Source organism: Anopheles aquasalis, chromosome 3, assembly GCF_943734665.1.
Source record: "Anopheles aquasalis chromosome 3, idAnoAquaMG_Q_19, whole genome shotgun sequence".
Taxonomy (NCBI): Eukaryota; Metazoa; Arthropoda; class Insecta; order Diptera; family Culicidae; genus Anopheles; species Anopheles aquasalis.
Window position 1 is genome coordinate 51,071,049 of NC_064878.1, and position 20,000 is coordinate 51,091,048.

Sequence of the window (20,000 nt, forward strand, 5' to 3'; positions counted from 1 at the left end):
GTATCGCTAACGGAAGATTGGTTCGTGTGCGGTGGAGGACCACGGTTTTCCATGTGGCACCTGCGATCGCTCGAATGTACGGTAGACTTCAACTATCCCGATCGCGTCCACGTGTCCGGCTTCATTGACGATGTTATTTACGCGGGAGGTGATGGGCCCACGCTTTGCCAGTTTAACTTTAACGGAGACATAACAGCCGAGATTCCGATATCCGGTCCCTCCGTGTACAGTGTAGCGCTGCAGACCAGCCCGTACAAAATTATGTCCATCGCTGGCGCTTCCTCTCAGATCGACGTGTGCACCAACTTCACCTACCGGGACATCATACTAAATACGTTCAAAAAATAGATCGCCGCTGCGTGTATGGGGAGTGGATCTTTTATTGAGGTCCCTTCACATATCCTGCTGGGACCCGGAATTGAAGATAATAAAGCCTCAGAACACTGCGCGAAAACATAATGAAATGTTAAATACAAGGTGGTACGATGACAAAAAATAAAATGCTGGGAAGTAAGCACGGTTTAGTCCTATTTACATAATCCACGTCGAACCGGTGGCCGCAGGCAGAGAAGCAGGAGCAAGCAAGCAACGCTAGGAAGCCAAGTGTGGCGAGGATGACTTAACTCAGGTCCATGTAGCGTGAGTTATTGGTTGGACGGGGACGCACTATAAGCTTGCCGGTTTCATCACAGGACATGTTGAACTCGGCCAGCACGTTCCTCGTTCGCGACGTGATGATCTGCGGTGCTATGACGAGCTTGTGTATGCCAAACACGAACAGGAGCACTGGAAAGATGATAAGAGGCATACGATAAGCAAAATCTTCCCCGTTGCCGTTCACAGGCTACTCGCTCACTTACAGAGCACGATAGTGGATATCGTGAAGATTGAATGATTCAAAAGCGATTCAATCAGTGGCACGATCGAAGTGCGCGGATCCGTCAGCCAGTAGAATGCACCGACAAAAGTAACGAGCGACGTGACTCCCAGCAGCACTGCAACGAAAACCAGAAGACACAAATGATGATTCGGTTCGGTTCGGCCAACACCGGCACTAGCAACTTACACCTCCACCGGAGGGTGGGTGGCTGAAGGCAGGCAATCACCTCGGTAAGTCTCCTCTCGAAAGCCTTGAGATCTGCGGTGGGGAAAAAGCGGGATCAGAATCGCTAGCCAACTTACGAAACAGCGGGATCAGGAATGCTTGCCAACTTACCCTCACAGGCGGATGTTTCGGAGGGAGACATTTTGCCTTTTTTGCGGCGAGCAATTGTACCCGTTCACCCGTTGCGATACCACCCACTAGAGGTAACGTGGAAGACTAGGATTTACGGTTTAAGCTCAGTTAGCTACACTTTAAGCCGCATCCGAACTTAAAACACTTTTTTCGTCATATTTTGTTTGCGAAGCGAAAAACAACAAACGGCTGCATGGGCACAGGATTTTTTTCCCAGAGGCAGGATTTTCTGGATCTTCGTCTCGATTGCTTTGGCCTCGGAATTTTGCAACGTTTTCGCCTAGAAAACAGCTTTTCCGGGTGGTCGCTTTTGCGGTATGCTGTGTTGCTGGAGTCGCAATTGAAGAATCTACCTCGCCTAAAAGTGTCGAAGCAGCCATTCGGGCAAAAACGGCTCCAAAATGTTGAGCGTGTGGAAGTTGTTTATTTTGCTGTTTTGTAAGTTCGTTCGCCCAAGAATCGCCTGGTGCTGGTGCAATTTAATCTAATTACTCTCCTCCCCTGGATACAGTTTTTCTTAGCCTGGTGAAGGGATCGAGAGTTCTGGAGCTCAGCGATCGGTTCCTGGACGTGCGGAATGAGGGCCAGTGGTTCGTGATGTTCTACGCTCCGTGGTGTGCCCACTGCAAAAAACTGGAACCGGTGTGGGCACTGGTGGCACAAGCCCTCTACAACACCAACATCCGCGTCGGGCGTGTCGATTGTACCCGCTTTACGGCCGTTGCACAACAGTTCAAAGTGAACGCTTATCCTACGATTATATTGTAAGTTTCCGGCTTTCCACGCTTTGACCACACCCAGCAGGGTGCATAACTTATGGATTCCGATGTTTGCTTTTCTCCTCCGGACAGTGTGAAAGGTCCGTACGAGTACGTGTACAATGGTGATCGGTCGAAGGAGGAATTGCTCCACTTCGTAAATCGGATGTCGGGACCACCGGTACAGCTCGTCACGCGACCGGACAGTATCGACATTCTCAAATCGAACAATCCGATCTTCTTCACGTACGTCGGCAAACAGTCCGGGTTGCTGTGGGATGTGTTTTACAGTGCAGCCGAATCCTACCAGGCTCACGGTTACTTCTACGCCACATCGGTGGAGATCGCCAAGCGCCACTTCGATGTCGACACAGCGCCTGCTGCGCTGGTATACAAGGAGCGAAGTCACTACTACTTCCCGTACTCGGACAACTTTGAGCGCATAGAACCGGCCCATCTGAACGAAAGCTTGTTCCGGTGGGTGAACGAGGAACGGTTTGCCACTTTCCCGAAGATATCTCGCAGTAACCTTTACCATCTGGTGCAGACGAAAAAGTACCTCGTGCTGGCGGTGGTCGAGGAGAACAAACTGAGCGAGATCGCGGCCCACGAACAGGAGTTCCGGGATATGGTGGAAATATTTGTACACAAAAACAAACACAAGTACCATGGCCATTTCCAGTTCGGTTGGGTCGGTAATCCGGAACTTGCGCGATCCATTGCGATGGACAGTTTGCCGACGCCGCACCTGATCGTGCTGAATGCCACCACCAACGAGCACCACATTCCGGAGGACGATCCGTTGCAGTTGACGCCCGAGGCGATCGAAATCTTCCTCGACAGCATCCACAATCAAACGGCACCGACATTCGGTGGAAATTCGCTGCCGGTGCGCATCTATCGGGCTTGGTTCGAGGCGAAAACCTCGCTGGCCGAGATGTGGATCGGCAATCCCGTGCTGACCACGGTCCTGTTCGGTCTTCCGCTGGGCTTCCTTTCGCTCATCATGTACTCGATCTGTTGTGCCGATATCCTGGACGCCGAGGAAGAGGATACGGAGGCCGAGCAACGACACGAGAAGAAGGAGTAAGCGGAACGCTCGGCGGTGTCGCGGAGAACGAGCGAGACGACATTCCGTCGCCTGGTCCGGCGACCCTTTTCAGGGGAAATAGGAGGTCGCTTTTTCTAGTCAAACCATTTCTCACGATTTCAGTATCGTTTTAGAGCCATTTTACTTTCCCTCAACTAACGGTACACCCTCTGGCCAAGTACGGTGTTAAGTGTATGTGCGTGTGTTTGTCTGCGTCTATCTGTATGTTCAATTAGAACGTTACCTCCTTCTTTTTAGCCGAAACGAAATCAATGAATCAGGAGAGAAAATCCTCATTTTTAATCCAACCACCCCCCACTCGTGTTGAGAGAGTATTTGTTGCTTTCTTTTATTCAGCTAAGCGAACACACAAGATGACACGGAGCGTGGGTGAAGGAAGGTGATCACTCTCAACGGGGGCCTTTTCATATACCATAATCATCATCGTCATCATCGGAATCCATAGCTGCTCGGCGTCGATCGAACTTGACGGTAGAATTGCTTCGAGGCATCTGTTGGTTAAGACTCTCCAGTAGCTTCACCAGACTGGCGTCGTCCAGCCGCCCTCCGATCTGTCCCATTTGGGCCATCCGAATGATCATGCCCTCCACCATCTGTGCTTTCTCCGGTTTGCTCAGCTTAAGCGTATTCAATCGGGCACGTGCATCCTGATCCAGCAGCTGAACTAGCATCGAATTCTTCATCTCTTCCTGTGCCTGCCGCTGTTCCTGCTGGGCCTTCTGTTGCTCCGGATTGGAGCCCTGTGGGAAGATGGAAAGGATGGAGGAAATTAATTTGATCATTGTTCTCCCGTCACCCCTTGGAGGCAGACTTGTGGGTGAGACAGTTCACTAAATATAGCAGAAAATCGACGCAGATTGGACATGTCGCCCTTTGCGGCTCCCAAAAGACGAGGAAAGGAGGGTTTCCCCTGCGAGGAAAGTTCGGTGTATACCTGCATCTGCTGCAAACGTTGCTGGCGGATCGCCTCGAGCTCTGGATCGTCCATATTTGTGGATTTGAAGGCCGATTACACGCGAGTTTTAACTGGAAAATGTGATCATGCAGAAACTCCTCGCGGACAAAACAAACTTTTTTTTTATTCAGCGCCGGGAATTTGACATTCGATGCGTCATTCTGCCACAGGGTGGCACAGCGGCCCGATCGAAGGCGTTTAGGTCCAGCCTGGTTGAAGCTCTCCCCTCTCCGCGACAGCACTTGCGCCAGTAGGATTCCACAGCTCCAGCAGACTCCAAGAGCTCCACCGCGAAAATCGTACTCCGCCGTTGATAAATACGCTTCCCGTGATTCAGGTCAGTGTTGCATTGTTGTAACATAGTAGCCGGTTACCCTGTGCTAGTAAGTGAAGATGGAGTTTAATTGAAATTTTCAAAAAACAACCCCCTTTCGGAAACGGAATGTTCGCCCCCAAACGGGGGTCCAACCCACATAGATCGCGGTGCTGCGCGTTCCGCGTTCCGCGGGCTCCAACACCAACACCTGGAAAGGTGAATCGCCGCTGATAGTGTGCGTGTTTGTGCCTTTGTGGGGTGCGTGTTTGCGCTCTCGATCGCGGGTTCTATTGGGACCCCCCAGCGGTTCTTGCGGGATGCAAAGGTAGAAAGAAAGAAAGCGAGCTCAGCGAGTGGAGGGGCTGCTCGGCCTACCAGCGCTTTATTCAGGTGGTTTCTCGTGCTCGTGCGGTGGATCTTAAAATTTAGTGCACCGGAAAGGGGGGTGGTTGGTGGGGTAAGTGCGTAAAACGGAAAATCAAACATAACCGAACGACGACGCCCGGCGTGACAAATTTAAATGAAGCCAAGAGCTGGTGTGGTGAGATCACAGAAACGAGGTGCCTGGCCGAGTGTCGAGTGAAATTCCAAGGTCCGAGCAAGCCTCGCGGGTGAAAGAAAGCAGGTGGAAACACCCCGCGCGGAAGAACACCTGTGCAAACGGTTTCTCCCCGGGGGCGGTCGGAAGTGAAACATGCGTGCGCTACTCCCATGGAAAAAAGGGAGGTGGAATGTGTAGGAAGTGTGAAGCGAGATCATCTAGCTAGCGATCACAGTGGAGAAGAGAAGAAAAGATAGAAAAACGTAAGAAAAGTAGCCAAACCGGAATGCTGTTGGCCTGTGGTCGCGTCATAATCCGCGTACTCCAGCACTCCCCATCCCCATTCCCAGTGTGTAACGCGGCAACATTTTGTTTGGGAAATGCGCGTGGAAACCAGAACCTTGTGGTTTGTGGGTGGGCTAAGTGGGTGCAGTGGAATGTGGTAGCTGTGGCAGCATGAAGAAGTCACCGTTTGTTGTCGCAGAAGCCACAGGAACAACAGAGAGAGCCACATGGAAACAGAGAGAGAGAGAGAGACGGCGGGTGCGTGAATTGCGTGATGGTTCAGCGAAAGCGACGACCACCTCTCCTCAGCAACGCGCGAGTTTGTTTTCTTGGCTTTTAATTTTACCTGTGCCCTTCATCCACGGTGGATAAGGGAGAGGAAGGTGGTGGTGGTGGTGGTGATGAGGAGTGGTGCGCGGTAGGTACCTCCCAACGAAACAACAAAACTTGTGTGACGTGTTTCTCCAGGGGGATGAGGGTGCACGTGACGTCTGATGGCCGAAGGTGGGGTTGGTGGACACGCGGCCGCTCTTCACACCACCGGCCACCCATCCCCCCGGACCCCGTGGGTCTCGTCATACGTGAGTGAGTGTGTTTATGAGTAGGGCCCGCCGTTTATGCAAATCGATTTCTCCGACCTCCAAGCCAACAACAGCACCAGGGGGACGCTTTTTATCCAGCAGGAGGAATCTTGCCCCGCCGTAGTTCTGCATCGCCCCGGACGGACAGGGGACGCCCAATCCCGTTTACGCGCAAACCGGAATCCAAACGAAACGGAAGACCAACTACCGCCATCGAAACTGTGCCACAATCACGCCAGCAACCACACAACCACCGTCCGTTGCCATGGTTTCGTTGCTGCTCGTTGATGGCGATTTTAAAGGGCACTGAATCTGCGATTCACGGGATTGGCCACCGGGAAAGTGCATAGATCAACCAGTCGCAGCAACGCGCGCGAATTAGTTAATTAAGCTGTCTTGTAGAATGGGGCGTTTAGATAAACCGGTGGTGCCGGTCGGCCGGTCGGTAAGAGGCCAATCCTATTGTTGGGGATTTGTTTTCGTGTTTTCTTTTGCCTCCCTCCTGCCGCGGCTAACCTTGCTCAACTGTCTGCTTTCCCCTGAAGCGCCAACAGCCATTCTGGGTGTTGAAATGAAAAACCACCTTTCTCAGCATATTTCTGCCACCCTTTTACCTTCTTTCGGGCGAAAACATTCAACCTCTCCTCTCGCGGACCGTCCGTTCAGCTACGTGAAATGATGGGAAAGTGGCGCTATCTGACTCCTAGGTTTCCGTCTATTTTCCCTCGGATGCCTTTTTTCCGAACCGCACGCACCGCATCCGTGAAAAACAGGAAGTTGGCCAGAAGATGAAACTTTTGATTTCTATCATCAGCTTGGAAAAACCCAACTACCGGCCCGGCCGGTGGTTCAATCGGACAATCGGTGTGGTGCCGGGGGGCCCGTGAGAACCGTTTTTCCTGTAGCAAAATGCATCCGAGCATGCTGCGAAAATGCGATGCGATTGCGATTTTTTTTTACCACGTTCGGAGGGGTTATAGTGGTGTTTGTGCTGCGGCGCGATGATCAGCTCGTTCGCCGCCGTCTTGGTATCCATCTCACGTGCATCGAGATGACGGAGTCGTCTCCTTCGGCGTGCACGTATTTTTGCATGTGACCGCACCGTGCCCCGCTTGCCACGGAAGGCTCTCAACGACGCTTTTCGTCTTTTACAATCTTGCCCAAATTGCCACCGCAGCGAAGGAACTGCCGGTTTACTCACCGACGACGGATGAATCACGGTCACGGAGTAGACCGCACCGGATCCTCCCTCCACTCCACTCCATTTTGTCACGGCCAACTACGATGCATGCGTTGTTGCAGCGAAGCGGCAAAGTGAATGTCGATAATTCGTTTGTAAAAGCGTGCTTCCGCATAGTTAGGCGCATCAACTGTTGCTGCTGTTGCGTGGTCACGGTTCGCTGCACAGTTTAGACGGTGCTTAGTTCAGCGCGCCACGTTTCCACTGCAAAAGGTGGGGCCGGTTCAACGTTAAATTTCAGCCGGGAAAAGTGGGAAATCATCATTTCACTTCACACAAAGTCCGGGCCACCCTTGGACCCTTTTTTAAATGATAAAAACGTGAGCGCTGCACCAGCACACTGCATCTGCGGGTAGTCTATCAGAATTCAACTTGCTTTTTGGCGTTGCACCAGTGTCGTGCACCACCAGCAGCAGCCGGAGCCGGAGCGACAGACCCAGACAGACAGCGACACGACTCCCTCACACATTCCACCTCGGCCTACTTTGTCGAAAAAATGCAAAAAAAAACCAGATGTGGAACGCTTGATTGCGGCACAATTGCATTAGCGGGGTGTGCGGTATGGTTGAGATGGGCTACTGCTCGTTCGGTCTCAGCACCCCAGCCAGCCAGCCAGCCGGTCAACGATGATGATGCCCGTGTCAACTTCGTTACCGCGGACCGCGATAGATGATACACAAATCACAGATTTCATCAGTTGCCATTGTGTGCGTGTTGGGGGGGGGGGGGGATGAGATGGTGGAGTTATGCATCCGAGAATGATCGATCGCTGGAGCTCCGCACCGCTCCATGAAGCAACGCCACCCGTTTTGGGGGGGGGGAGGATACGCGAGAGTGGTTCTTCGATCGTAGCTCATCTGTTTCGTATTTGCATTACCATGCGATCGTATGCGACGCGTTGAAAGATGATCACGATGATACGCTGCTGATGGCGATGATGATGATGGCCCGATGCCAACGAGATGACCTTCTCTGGTCGGCCTATCGGAGTTTCTTGGGAGTGGTGGGCATGAGATTCTGTTTCAAGTAGATCCGTGGCCGAGGTGCGGCGGCCTTCCCTTTGGGCATACCAAAGAGATCGATAACAGCAGCGAGCAGCACGCATATGCAAACGTTTCGCACGAACCATCACGCAATATTAGACACGCATGCAATCGCATCCCCTGAGGAGAAGGGTGGGCCTCCGTTAGTCACACAAATATACACATACACTCCCATGGGTGTGGGGCTAACGGAAGTGAAACTGTGCTGTGCTATGACCACCGATCGATCCGCGACCGTCGCACAACGGACACCGGATGAACTAAATGCCTTCCTATACTGGTGAGACCCTGGTGGCTAATGGTGTGATGATGGGGTGGTCCCAGACCGGGCTACGTCGTTGTGTAGTCCAGTTTCTGCCGTCTGTACGCCTGCCTGGTCGACGACGACGACGACGACGACGACGATGCTCGAACCCTGAATTCACCGTGGCCAACTTCTAGTGCTTCAGGTGATGATGATGATGATGATGGTGGTGGGAGGAGGTGCCTTCACGCATTACACGCCCGTTGGCAGCATTAGAAGCACCGTTTCGTTCGTTCGCTCGCTTGCTGTTCGCGAACGATTTTCGATGGTCCTCGCTCGATTGATCTATTCAACCATCCAACTCTCTTCTTGAAGCCTTGATCTTGACGGAAAACGCTGGTCTAACGGGAGAAACGTGGTGCGGTGGTGACCCGTTATGCTTTCGGGTAAGTGCACCAGTTTTGCATCTGTTATGGGGCTGCTGCTGCTGCTGCTGCTCAGCGGTACGGCGTTTGCTTCAAATAATTTTGCAAACGTTCTTCGTATCTTCCACATTTTGGTATCTCTGCTCGACAGAAAAGTCCAACACAGACAACCTAGTGCCGTGGGAAGGCAAATAGAGTCTCATCGCCGACCATCTCATCGCGATGAAAGAAACTCATTTCCTGGCCATGTTTTCTTTTCGATGGCTGCTATGATTTGCGCCAAATAGCTAATCATGTGCAGCATCAACATCGCAAGGCAAGATTGGAAATGTTTTGCCATTTCCCTATAAATTAATTTCCACATGAGATGGATAGTGTTATGGTTGTGGCGCTATGCGGTTTTCCCCGTCTGCCTTCTTTACTTCCATTCCAATGATTTTCCACAGCATATCAAACGTTTGATCGTGTTCCAACCGACTTGTAGCTGGCTTGTACCGGTCAGAATGGCGGCGATTTTTATAAATAGAATGTCCATTTCGGTAGGTTTCAGTTTCCCTAAAATTTACATGATAAGCTACAACAGCGCCACGGACCACTCGCCCTGGGTACCAGAGCTTGCTAGATCACGGCTCGATCACGTTGCCTGCCATCCAGTTTGTGACGCGTGCGAGAGATATGCTCGAGTAGGAAATCGATTGAATCACTTAGCACGCCATGGATTGCTAAAGCGTTGTTTTATAAAGGTCAATTCTGATTCCCGATGATATTATCGAGGTTGGTCGAGGGGTTCTTTCTTTGTGTGACCCATTTTCCCTCGCTGGATGGTATGCATCTTCAAGTGAGGAACAAAAATCAATAACACCACAATCAACCATCTGACCTATATTCTTGACCATCCCACCAGCGGGCAACGCGGTAGCTCACCGCTGGTGTGGTGTGCTGTGAGCGAAGCAACAAGGAAATTGAACCCCAAAGGCCAACCAACAATGTAGCTTTTTAATCAACGGGAACTCCCATCGGGAACTGGCGGTTGCGTGTGTCACGAACCTATACTGCCTCACCGTCGGTGTCGCGAGCGCGCTCAGCAGACGGATATTCTAATGAGAAAACCACAAAATCCCACAACGCCAACACAACAACCATGACCGCCCGGTGTCACCACCCTTTCCATCGCCATTATTGCGCCGTGCAATCTTCCTTTTGCACAGTTTGTTCTAACCACCACCAATGCCACCACTGCTTCTATGAGAAGAATGCATTGGCAATCCGAGTCCGAGGGCATACAATTCCAGTGCCCCTCTGAGTGCGGGAAAGGGGTCGGTAAGTGAACGCGGGAGTACTAAGCTGGCTGGTATTAAAGTACAACCAATCCCAGGAGACTAGAAAGAGGGAACTATTGCGTCTGTAAGTAGCAGATGACGAGGCCGTATTTCCTAGACTCGTTAGCGGAAACAAATGCTCACCAAACGGACGGTCGAATGGCTGCCGTTCTTGGCACTCTAGAATATTAAACAAAATATGGTGCAACAACACAGTGGCCAAAGCACACGCAACAGGTTGAGGTGAGATTTCTAGCAGCCAGCAGCGAGTAGCAAATGGCAGAAGTGTTCTTAATTTATTCTAGACCCGCGTAACCGCAGCGTAACTAATGTATTCGCCGTTCTGTTTCGTTGGGATTGCGTAATCGAATTTGATCATCTCTAAACGTGCGTTCGGCTCCGGCAACAGGGGGAACAAACAAAATTCATCCATCCAACATGTGTATTCCAGTGCACGTGGGTTGGATATGGGACTGGCACGTTCAGTATGGTAGCGGATAATTGCTTTTGCGACATGCCCTCTTCTCACCACAGCTGGCCGTGGCTGTGCTAGGTCAGTGTTTAGTCCGTAGTGAAGTAATACGTACGTTTTTACTTAACGTCACCAAGGCCTAGATACCTAGAGAAGACTCTAGCGGGGATGATATTTCATCAACGCGAAGGGCGTCGCGCGCGAACCCTCTATTCCGCAGCCTGGCCCGGGAGAGTGTTAAATTGTGCGGTGTAGCAGAGAAGAAGAAAAAACCTACCGACCGGTTGGCCGTGTGAGACCGGTGTTGTTTGCCGGTGTAGGCGGCCCACTTCGTTCTCATATTACCACCGTCCTTTCCCAGCAACCGACATTTAAGGGGCAACGGCAATTTTTCGAAGGTCCAAGTAGGCCACTGGTCACCGCTCATCACCTGCAGCAGTAAATTGAAGACCCCCTCGCCGTTAACTAAACAATGAGCGCTACTACTTCTTATCTCGAAATGTCCCCTTCACTTACCGCATTGCCGGCCACGTTTAGCAGCAGTAAAGCGAGCAAAGATCACACTTTTATAAAGAAGAAGATTAAACATTTCAGATTGTCATCATCAATTCATCACACAACTGCGTATGTGCAGCCCCGGTGCATCTTTGGGAAAGGAATTTTAATTACTTTCCTAAATTGCTGCTTGGTGCGAACCAGGGGACAGCTACTCGCAAAATCAAGTCCACAGTAGCCAATTCGAGGCGGCACGCGCACAACTCATCAACGATTCCTAGTCCGTGCTGTGCCGCCAGCTCGTCGCCCATCACTCGACCCATCGCTAAGTTAATTGATTCATTTCTTTTGCTTTCTCTCCTTTGCAGCTCCTTTTCCGACAGTTCCGGTGCGTAAAGAAAAACAGAAACACGATCGGTAGGGGAGACGATGTCTGAGACGCAGAGAGTAGAGTGATTATCACCAGCGGGTAGAACCCGGCTTCGGCTCATCGAACTTGAAAAAAAAATAAGCTGTCTGGCCGGTCATTGAGGGTCGTCACGATTAGACGTGGACGCGTGGTGATAGCGGCGAAGGCTTTCACTTGCACTTCAGACGCATCGGAAACCGTGGACCAATAGACGGAGAGAAGGAGAGAAAAAGGGGGGGGGGGGTGAAAAATAGCGAGAGTACAGGCCGAGACGGCGGCGAAGGTGACAAATCGTAGTGCGCGAGATGCGCCAGCAGCAGTCGCGTGTCCGCAAACACCACTCCCGACACCATCAGCAGCAGCAGCAGCACCATCAGCAACAGCAAAAGCAACCCCTTCCCCATTATGGCGGGAATTAAACCGAATATCTATGCCGTGCTAGTGACCGCACTAGGATTCCTCTGTCTGGTCATCAGCGCGACGGCTGTCGGCGTGCCCGTCTGGGCGTACTATGAAGGCCGTTCGGGAGTAGGTCAGTTTACTCGCGAGGAGCCCTTGGAATTGCCCTTTCACGTACCATCACATCACTAACTGGAGCTTTATCTTCTTTTCTCACCATCGTACACGATACAGAGGATCGAGGGTACTTTGGACCATGGCAAAAGTGTCAAGTGCTGAGCTACCGAGAACGATGCGGTGACGTTGGTCGCTTTCGACCACTAGGTAAGTAGCGGGGCGGACAAAGAACGATTGAAAGTTTGATTTTAAGATGTCGTAGGCTCGAACTTCATTTATTGCTTTATGATGCATGCAACTGTACTGTGCAGAAAACGTTACAAACCGGATTCGAAGTTATGTTTTCCGTGCACCGGATGAGTAAAGCTGGTGATGATTCGATGGGCCCACTTGGGCTGATCGCGCGGTACCATATGACCGGCATCGCGCACAAGGACTTCGGTCAACGCATAGGCTAGCTTAAAATAACCGGCCGTTTCGCCGTCGATCGTAAGGATGCCCCTCGGTACCTGGCGATAGTAGTGCGCACCATTGAACTGCAGCATCTGCAGGTAGTTTACCATCATCGGATAAGCGCAGATGATATCCAGCTGACCGTTGTAAAAGAGTATACGGTAACCGTGTTCAAGCAACTCCGAGATCCAGGGCGCGACACTTTGAAACACGTCCTCTTCTAGATAACGCGCTACCTTGTTGTCCGTGTCCAGATCATGGAACGGCAGATCGCCGACGTGTAAAGCCGGACGGGTTTCGTCGAGATTGAGGAAAGCAACCAGATTCAACTGTTGGAACATTTCCTCGGCAGTGGCTACTGGATGCAGATAGTTGTAATACAGCTCGAAGCCGCTCACGTTACGGAAGAACGATTGGCCGACATTAGCGTCGCCATCGAGTAGCTCATCCATCACGTCGAAGGCACACTGATAGTTACCCTTGGCTATGCACTCGGCGACGGTTTGTTCGTCCTGCTCGAAGCGTTCCAGCGCATTGGCATCGATCAGTCCCAGCTGGTAGAGATAATCCCCGTAGTTGAGCTGATTAATGGGATCGCTGTACCCATTCCCGATTGCCATGCCGGCCAGATTGATGCGTCGAGCGGGCGGTGTGGCAGGATCCGTGTTTTTCCGGTGGATCGTATAACCGAGCGCGGGCACGTACTTGCCGGCGTACGATTCACCGGTGATGTAGAACGGTACGTTTTGAAGGTGAGGAAACAGTTGCAGAAACTGCACTATCGCCGTGTACAGCTCCTCGCCAATCTGCACCTGGTTGCGAGCGTAACCGGTCTCCTGCTCCGTGAAGCTAAACCCCGTCCCAACCGGATTGTCGATGTAGAGTAGATTGTGATTTTCGTACCAGGAATGGTTCCGCGGGACGGCCACCAGCTCCTTGTTTATACTGAACGGCCCATTTTCCGCAAACAGTCCAAACAGAGACGATGCACCAGGACCGCCCTGTAGCCAGAGTAGCAGTGGGGCTGTGGTCGCATTCGTTTTCGCCGGAAAGAACCAAAAGTAGAGATTGGAGTTGTATCGCTTGTCGACGGTGAGGAAGCCAGCGTATGACTCGAATCCCCGGATGCGACGGTGCTGCACCCGAGCTGCCCGTTGGCCCTCCGTTATGTTGCCTGCTTCGATGTACGGCGTAAGGAACAGCGGTAATCCATGATCGCTTTGCTCGCTCGATGCCGGTTTCGAAGCACTGCCATGCACCGTCGGTTGCTGCCAAAACTTTTGATACGGATTAAGAAAGAAACACTGGCCACTGCCGATGAACACAAGAAGGAAAATCAAAAGCCCACAGATGGGAACGGAATCGAGACGAATCATGGTGACGATCACTCAAAGGATGTTGACTTACTGATGAGCAGAACGATGGTGCTGGGACAAACACCGATTGAAACACGGCTTATCAATGCGTGTGCCCTGTCGTGGGGTCAGATAGATTGCGCCCGGCTTTGTATTTGTAATTGTACGATCGTCTTTTGCCGAGAAGCCCCGTACGATCGTATTATTGTGTGGTTGTCCCTTTGCTGCTTGTTGTGAATTGTGTACTAAATTAATGCTCTCTTTCTCCCTCTCCCTTTCTCTTCATGTGTCCTCTCTTAAACAGGAGTGGTCTTTGCCAGTGGTATGCTTGCTGTCGGTGGTTGTGTACTGTTTGCGATATTCTGCGTCCTGAGCATCATACAGATCGCCATGATTTCGTCGCGTGATCGTGTCTGTATGAGCTACCTAGCGCTAGTCACAGTGAAGCTCGTGGCGTCCGTTCTAGCGACAGGACTTTCACTTGGCGCGGCTGCCTTGTTCGCCCTGCAAACCGACGACGATCGAGCGGGATACTACATCACACGAGGGATCTCCTTCTATCTGCAGATCCTAGTAGCGGCGCTGTCGATGGGTTTGCTTGCTCTAGCCGTTTACGATCGTATTCTCACGAAGCGGCCCGAAGGTGATCCGACGATGCTTTCGAACGCTTCCTCTAACGGTCGGCCACGTGGTTCGACCTATAACAATCCCGGTTTTCGAGAAACATCACACAATCCTAACGGTAAGTAGAGGACTCGTTGATGAACCCAGGAGGAGCGTGCACTAATTGGTGATGGCCTGTCCATTTGACTTTTATTTGCAGGGATTTCGGTAACGGATGCATCGGGACGACCATATCCTCCGTCCGGTATGAACGGCAGCATGCAATCGGTCAACACGACAGTTACGACCGTTTCGAACGGTTCGACGATAGGGTCCGGCTCGGTAACGAGGACACCATTGCGATCGAGCCTAAAGAAACCGCGGCCACCAAACTCTACCAACGATGGCCTTGGTATACGCAATCCGGGTTACTCCGGTGGCAACCAATCGCCACGGATGCAGCGCAATGGAAGCGTCAAGAAGGTGCGCATTCAAACGCACAGTACCGATGTGTAAGCGGTAGTACCATCCTACTTATCCATGAGATACATAGCAAGCAGTGGTATCCATCCGTTTTCCGTCCATCGTTTCGCTTTGCGGCCAATTGTAAATTATGCGTCCATCCTGATTGGCGCTCTGACGTGAGGTGTAGTCCATTTAATGTTTAAAAGCAAAAAACCACGTGTAAAATGTCGAGAAAATGGGACGCACGAACTGAACTGTAAATAGAGGTGATGCGAACGAGGAGTGCGTGTGCCCCGTTGTGTGCCGCGTGATTTGTAACCCATGCCTTCTTACCTGTTGCCTTATCCATCATCGCCTTGCGAGTATACCGAGCGCAAAAGTGGGTCGAACGGCAATCACAGAATCCCAAACAATCTCGAAGCAATTCAATCTCATCCGTTCTATAGCCTTTAAGCTATTCTCTCTAGGCCATTCATATCGTTCTGTTGGACAGGCCGTCGTGAGTGTAGGGAACAGTAAGCAAGCATCAATGTATTGTTTATCATCGTATTGAGCAGCATACCGTGCATGGGCAGGGTAGGGAAGAGAGATGATTATTTGTTTAATTTTTACGTAGACTAATTGCTAGAAAATGAAAACAAACCTATCTGTGGTCTTCCAACAGGGTCTTAGCAACACGCAACCTGCACTCGTCCAAGTATGCTGGGAGCAAGTATTCCGTCCATCGAGAAGGGAATTGAATCCGTCGCGTTAGGTGTATAAGTTAGCAAAGGAAGAAGTTTCTAGCGCTAAGCCAATCCAATCAGCAGCATTCCAATCAGTTTTACGTACGTTTAAACACAGAAGAATACTGTCCAAGCGATGTTTTCTTTCGCACCGTTTCTCTGCACTGTTTCTGTTCTTAGGTGGTTAAGCAATAGGAAGCAATATCGAGGTAAGCGAATGCAGTTTTATGCCGCACGGGAGATTGTGCATTGATCGCGAAAGTATTCTTATTTTTTAAACGAATCCGAGAATCCGAATCTCGGAGAATCATACAATCGAGGAGGATCGAGACACAGCAAGCATGTAGAGTCAGTGTGTATAAGTTAATACTTTTTTAGGATTTAACCTGATGTTTTTTACCCCTTTTCGTTACGTTGCACTCCGATTAGCGGAGAAAGTAAGGCGGGGGGCCGGATGTGAACCACCATACCGTGCCGGCGCGGCGAGCCTACTGTGATTCATTAAGAATGAATTGTTTGATTGTTACGATCATCCTTGTGGAGCACACGCGCAGGTTATAGTTTCGGAAAAGCGGTTCTGTTGCTGTTGAGGTCTGACAACTCCCGGGCATGGGAACAATGCGGACAGAGGGCGCCTAATAAAGACAGATGCACAGCAAATTATGGCTTGAACACAGTTCGCAGAGTAACGTTCTGCTTTTGGTGGGATTTATTTGGTAACGCAGCAGTAATTTGTATGCTTTCGTATTAAACGCTGCGTCGCATGGACTGATTGGTGGTCCCGACGTGACCTTAACGACAACACATGAAAAAATCTAGAACTCTGCGGAGGAAACTCTTCTTCTGCTTCTTCTTCTTCTTCTTCTGCGTTTTCGGAGTCGCCGTCTTTGTGGTGTACCAAGTCGCCTTTGAGTCATCGTTGGCAGGATCTTCCTGTTTGGAAGTAGAATAGTGCGGATTACAGGATAAAGGATCTTGTAGCAGCACCTACCCTTACAAGTCCATACCTCAAGCTTGCTGATTTCATCTCCACTGTTGCGTTTCATAGATGCTGGACGGTTTCGTTTTAGGATCGGTTTCGGCGGAAGCGGTTTTGCGTTGGGGTTGCTGAATCCCCAGGAAACGGTGCGAGGCTGTTGGTCATCCATCGTGAGTATGTGATTTACAGTCGGGCGATACTGGATTCTCGATGCAAACGCTGGTGATTCGTTATAATTATCGGCAAAGTTTCCTCGGAAAACTATCCAAAAACTTATTGCGTGTCGATAAGAAGGAATTTTGTGGTATCGGTGCCCACCAGTTTCATCCGTTGCAAATTGTGTTTGACAGTTGAGGTGCCTGACCACAATAGGAACTTTCTTGCAATTCACGCTCAATGCTTGTTTGCATAAAATTGCTATGCTGGCCAGGCACCTTAAGAACCACCGTTTCGGCTGCTCAAATCAAAGTAACCGTTGGAATTTATTTCACTTTTTGTGCTTCGATTGTCCTCCACTGGTGCTCTTGAGTAATGTTGGGATTTTTCAGGAAATTTGCTTGCTTTTCTCGCACCGATAATGTGGCGGTGGTGCAAGAAAATGGCGAAGATGATGGAGAGATAGTGGAGAACATTCCCGCACCAGTTCCGGTTGTTACACGAACAGTTTCTAGGTAAGGAACGTGAGAGAGATGTGAGATGCGTAGCTAGACAAAATGATTCACAAATTGTGCTTCTAAATCCAGCAACATCGACATTCCCATTCCACCGGAATGGAGCAACTGGTGGATGAGCGATCAGGTGCCGACCAGGCCATCTGCAAAGATGGGCCAGAACCGATTGCTCACAAGTAAGGTCTCGCGCATTCAAAAAGGTTTGCTAAATTGCTAAGGATCAATCCTGTTCGCATTCCAGCTGGACTAGCCCACTACGTTAATGAGCTAGAGAAAGCCCACGAAATGGTACCGCTTAGCCGTCGCACAACTGAAGACGTTCGTTCGGATGATTCTTCTATTACACAGGTGTCGACTGATTCCCAGGCCGGTTCCGATGTACCGCAGGATCAGAACACAACCATCAAGGATCCTCCGGCTATCCTTGGCTGCAACCAACAGACCGCCGCACCCAGGGTTACTTTAATTAAAATTGGTATCATCGTGCGTTCCCCGGACGGTTCGATTCCCCGTGTGATTCCCTTAAACCCTCCGCAGAACGTACAATCCAGTGAAGTGCTGGTCAAGGCGGCATTGTTCTACGAAGAGGGCCGCCAAGGGAACAGCACGTGTGAATCACACATTTTTTACAACACGCAGTCAGGCAAGGTAGAGCTTAATGCAGGACATTTTGAGCAGGAGTATATCATCTAGTAGCCAATATCAATATCAAATATTTAATATTTAACTATAATTATCGTTCATATTATTAAAAGGAATTGAGGAGTCAAGCGGCTGACGACTTCGATTTCATTTGTTCCTTTTCAATGTTCAACGAAACTAATTTTTATCTCCGTAATCGCATCACACAAAGCGTAGCGTGTGAACCATGCTTCTATGTTCTATGTTCTATGTTGCGCTCATGCGAGCCGTTCCTGAAGGGGCTCGCTGTCATCCGCCGGCTTTCGAAACAAAAAAACCCGAAAACACGTGGCCAATATCAATATCAAATATTTAATATTTAACTATAATTATCGTTCATATTATTAAAAGGAATTGAGGAGTCAAGCGGCTGACGACTTCGATTTCATTTGTTCCTTTTCAATGTTCAACGAAACTAATTTTTATCTCCGTAATCGCATCACACAAAGCGTAGCGTGTGAACCATGCTTCTATGTTCTATGTTCTATGTTGCGCTCATGCGAGCCGTTCCTGAAGGGGCTCGCTGTCATCCGCCGGCTTTCGAAACAAAAAAACCCGAAAACACGTGGCCAATATCAATATCAAATATTTAATATTTAACTATAATTATCGTTCATATTATTAAAAGGAATTGAGGAGTCAAGCGGCTGACGACTTCGATTTCATTTGTTCCTTTTCAATGTTCAACGAAACTAATTTTTATCTCCGTAATCGCATCACACAAAGCGTAGCGTGTGAACCATGCTTCTATGTTCTATGTTCTATGTTGCGCTCATGCGAGCCGTTCCTGAAGGGGCTCGCTGTCATCCGCCGGCTTTCGAAACAAAAACACCCGAAAACACGTGCGTGCCGCGTAGAAAAGTGAAACAAACGGCGGCAAATTTCCACGACGGCAAAGGAAAATGATCCCGCAAAAACCGGCAACCGATAGCTGTCGGTTGCACAATGTGCAGTTTTACAACTTGCTGCCCCGGACCATCGTTTGCACAGCGATGAACCGGCAGACGAACCGGCTGGCGCTGGCTAGGTAAGAAGCCCTCCTCAACCTGGTTGCTGTGATCTTGAACAACGGCGTTGCGCTTTGCAGGGACGATGGCACGATCGAGATCTGGAATATGGTGCACACGCGGTTTATGGAGAAGACGATCCCGGGCGGTGTCGGAGTGTCCATCGAAGGGCTGGCGTGGGCCGAAAACGAACGATTGTTTTCGGTGAGCTTAGCCGGTACGCTGGTTGAGTGGGATCTCCGGCCCGGCAGCCAACCGCGCGTGAAACAATCGATGCTGGTGACCGGCAATGCGGCCTGGTGTATCGACGTGAGCCGCGACGGTCGGCGACTGGCCGTGGGGACCGAGGGAGGCTACATTAATCTGTACGTGCTGGAGAACGACGATCTCGCGTACGAACGTGTCCTTGACAAGCAGGATGGCCGGGTGTTGTGCTGTCGGTTCGATCCGAGTGGAGATTTTCTGGTGACGGGTTCGGCCGATGCTGTGCGCGTGTGGGATGTGCGGAATGGCCACGCAGTGCACAAGATGACGACGGGTCGCACGGACCATCGGATTGCGACGCTGGTGTGGGATGTATGGGTAATGAAGGACTTCACGGTCATTTCCGTTGACTCACGAGGCCGCTTAATGTTTTACGATGGCCAGCTGGGAACGGTGCTCGAAAGCATGCCCGTATCCAAGGGTGATCTGCTTTGCATAGCGATGGAGGAGGACGAGCGGACGCTGTACGTAGCAGGGATCGAATCAAACATTAGCACGTTCCGAAGGACACAAGGAAATCGTGGCGGTCGCCGCAATCAATTCATTCGAACCGCTGTCCGGCGACCACACACTCACGACATCAGAACGATGGTAACGTTCGGTCGCAATAGCCTCGTGTCGGGAGGCGTTGATGGTATGCTGGTCGTTACTTCGTTTCCACCGTTCCAAACGGACAAATATCTACCGCTGCTACCGTCACCGTCAACCGTGGTTGCAGCCGATAGCCGGTTAGTGCTGTTAAAGTACGTGAACTACCTCGAAGTGTGGACCCTTGCGAATCGGATAGCCGATGCCGAGGGGCTCGATTGTACCGGTGCGGGTCGGAAGGTTATGCAGATTCGCAGCAAGG

At 50.7% G+C, this 20,000-nt stretch overlaps 8 protein-coding genes across 15 annotated transcripts in view; 5 read left to right on the forward strand and 3 right to left on the reverse strand.

The window, feature by feature from the left end:
* Positions 1-515, forward strand: part of LOC126578896 (THO complex subunit 6) — a 1,406-nt gene extending 891 nt beyond the window's left edge. Inside the window, exon 3 of the mRNA XM_050241902.1 lies at positions 1-515. This exon is cut by the window's left edge and continues 139 nt beyond it. Coding sequence (XP_050097859.1) covers positions 1-348 — 348 coding nt within the window. The 3' untranslated portion in view covers positions 349-515.
* On the reverse strand, positions 363-1,408 carry LOC126578899 (nuclear envelope phosphatase-regulatory subunit 1 homolog). The gene is made up of 4 exons (XM_050241912.1): positions 1,217-1,408; positions 1,067-1,138; positions 861-995; positions 363-786 (listed from the first exon to the last, which is right to left on the reverse strand). The coding sequence occupies exons 1-4, from the start codon at positions 1,245-1,247 to the stop codon at positions 620-622; spliced, it is 405 nt and encodes a 134-aa protein (XP_050097869.1). The 5' UTR covers positions 1,248-1,408; the 3' UTR covers positions 363-619.
* Positions 1,409-1,470: 62 nt separating this feature from the next.
* Positions 1,471-3,393, forward strand: LOC126578895 (protein disulfide-isomerase TMX3). The gene is made up of 3 exons (XM_050241901.1): positions 1,471-1,675; positions 1,749-2,001; positions 2,089-3,393. The coding sequence occupies exons 1-3, from the start codon at positions 1,639-1,641 to the stop codon at positions 3,083-3,085; spliced, it is 1,287 nt and encodes a 428-aa protein (XP_050097858.1). The 5' UTR covers positions 1,471-1,638; the 3' UTR covers positions 3,086-3,393.
* LOC126578900 (programmed cell death protein 5) lies at positions 3,378-4,200 on the reverse strand. The gene is made up of 2 exons (XM_050241913.1): positions 4,041-4,200; positions 3,378-3,846 (listed from the first exon to the last, which is right to left on the reverse strand). The coding sequence occupies exons 1-2, from the start codon at positions 4,092-4,094 to the stop codon at positions 3,511-3,513; spliced, it is 390 nt and encodes a 129-aa protein (XP_050097870.1). The 5' UTR covers positions 4,095-4,200; the 3' UTR covers positions 3,378-3,510.
* Positions 4,201-4,292: 92 nt separating this feature from the next.
* On the forward strand, positions 4,293-16,198 carry LOC126578897 (uncharacterized). 8 transcript variants are annotated; one of them, XM_050241903.1, is made up of 5 exons: positions 4,293-4,398; positions 11,391-11,963; positions 12,065-12,154; positions 14,060-14,497; positions 14,579-16,198. In XM_050241903.1, exons 2-5 carry the CDS (start codon positions 11,837-11,839, stop codon positions 14,872-14,874), a joined length of 951 nt encoding a protein of 316 aa, XP_050097860.1. In that variant the 5' UTR covers positions 4,293-4,398; positions 11,391-11,836; the 3' UTR covers positions 14,875-16,198. The 8 variants fall into 8 exon arrangements, with proteins under 8 accessions (XP_050097860.1, XP_050097861.1, XP_050097863.1 ...); XM_050241904.1 differs by having other exon boundaries at positions 4,303-4,444; XM_050241906.1 differs by lacking the exon at positions 4,293-4,398 and adding an exon at positions 4,462-4,834.
* Positions 12,204-13,792, reverse strand: LOC126578894 (vitellogenic carboxypeptidase-like). Its single transcript, XM_050241899.1, has one exon. It carries the CDS (start codon positions 13,774-13,776, stop codon positions 12,265-12,267), a length of 1,512 nt encoding a protein of 503 aa, XP_050097856.1. The 5' UTR covers positions 13,777-13,792; the 3' UTR covers positions 12,204-12,264.
* Positions 16,199-17,114: 916 nt separating the features above from the next.
* On the forward strand, positions 17,115-17,891 carry LOC126576739 (uncharacterized). The gene is made up of 3 exons (XM_050238044.1): positions 17,115-17,198; positions 17,271-17,374; positions 17,440-17,891. The coding sequence occupies exons 2-3, from the start codon at positions 17,314-17,316 to the stop codon at positions 17,889-17,891; spliced, it is 513 nt and encodes a 170-aa protein (XP_050094001.1). The 5' UTR covers positions 17,115-17,198; positions 17,271-17,313.
* Positions 17,892-18,700: 809 nt separating this feature from the next.
* The window catches only part of LOC126574344 (U3 small nucleolar RNA-associated protein 4 homolog), a 2,393-nt gene continuing 1,093 nt past the window's right edge, over positions 18,701-20,000 (forward strand). The window contains exons 1-2 of the mRNA XM_050234486.1: positions 18,701-18,906; positions 18,967-20,000. The exon at positions 18,967-20,000 is cut by the window's right edge and continues 1,093 nt beyond it. Coding sequence (XP_050090443.1) covers positions 18,782-18,906; positions 18,967-20,000 — 1,159 coding nt within the window. The 5' untranslated portion in view covers positions 18,701-18,781. The remainder of the gene's footprint in view (positions 18,907-18,966) is intronic.

Excerpts from the sequence above, each read along its gene's own strand:
- LOC126578899 (XM_050241912.1), bottom strand. The coding sequence starts at position 1,247 with ATGTCTCCCTCCGAAACATCCGCCTGTGAGG. Across the intron at positions 1,139-1,216 it reads CGAAACATCCGCCTGTGAGG|ATCTCAAGGCTTTCGAGAGG; the intron begins GTAAGTTGGCAA and ends TCCCCACCGCAG. Across the intron at positions 996-1,066 it reads ACCCACCCTCCGGTGGAGGT|TGCTGCTGGGAGTCACGTCG; the intron begins GTAAGTTGCTAG and ends TTTTCGTTGCAG.
- LOC126578895 (XM_050241901.1), top strand. The coding sequence starts at position 1,639 with ATGTTGAGCGTGTGGAAGTTGTTTATTTTGCTGTTTT. Across the intron at positions 1,676-1,748 it reads GTTGTTTATTTTGCTGTTTT|TTTTTCTTAGCCTGGTGAAG; the intron begins GTAAGTTCGTTC and ends CCCTGGATACAG. Across the intron at positions 2,002-2,088 it reads GCTTATCCTACGATTATATT|TGTGAAAGGTCCGTACGAGT; the intron begins GTAAGTTTCCGG and ends TCCTCCGGACAG.
- LOC126578900 (XM_050241913.1), bottom strand. The coding sequence starts at position 4,094 with ATGGACGATCCAGAGCTCGAGGCGATCCGCCAGCAACGTTTGCAGCAG. Across the intron at positions 3,847-4,040 it reads AACGTTTGCAGCAGATGCAG|GGCTCCAATCCGGAGCAACA; the intron begins GTATACACCGAA and ends ATCTTCCCACAG.
- LOC126578897 (XM_050241903.1), top strand. The coding sequence starts at position 11,837 with ATGGCGGGAATTAAACCGAATATCTATGCCGTGCTAGTGACCGCACTA. Across the intron at positions 12,155-14,059 it reads TGGTCGCTTTCGACCACTAG|GAGTGGTCTTTGCCAGTGGT; the intron begins GTAAGTAGCGGG and ends TCTCTTAAACAG. Across the intron at positions 14,498-14,578 it reads AACATCACACAATCCTAACG|GGATTTCGGTAACGGATGCA; the intron begins GTAAGTAGAGGA and ends TTTTATTTGCAG.
- LOC126578894 (XM_050241899.1), bottom strand. The coding sequence starts at position 13,776 with ATGATTCGTCTCGATTCCGTTCCCATCTGTGGGCTTTTGATTTTCCTT.
- LOC126576739 (XM_050238044.1), top strand. The coding sequence starts at position 17,314 with ATGAGCGATCAGGTGCCGACCAGGCCATCTGCAAAGATGGGCCAGAAC. Across the intron at positions 17,375-17,439 it reads CCAGAACCGATTGCTCACAA|CTGGACTAGCCCACTACGTT; the intron begins GTAAGGTCTCGC and ends TTCGCATTCCAG.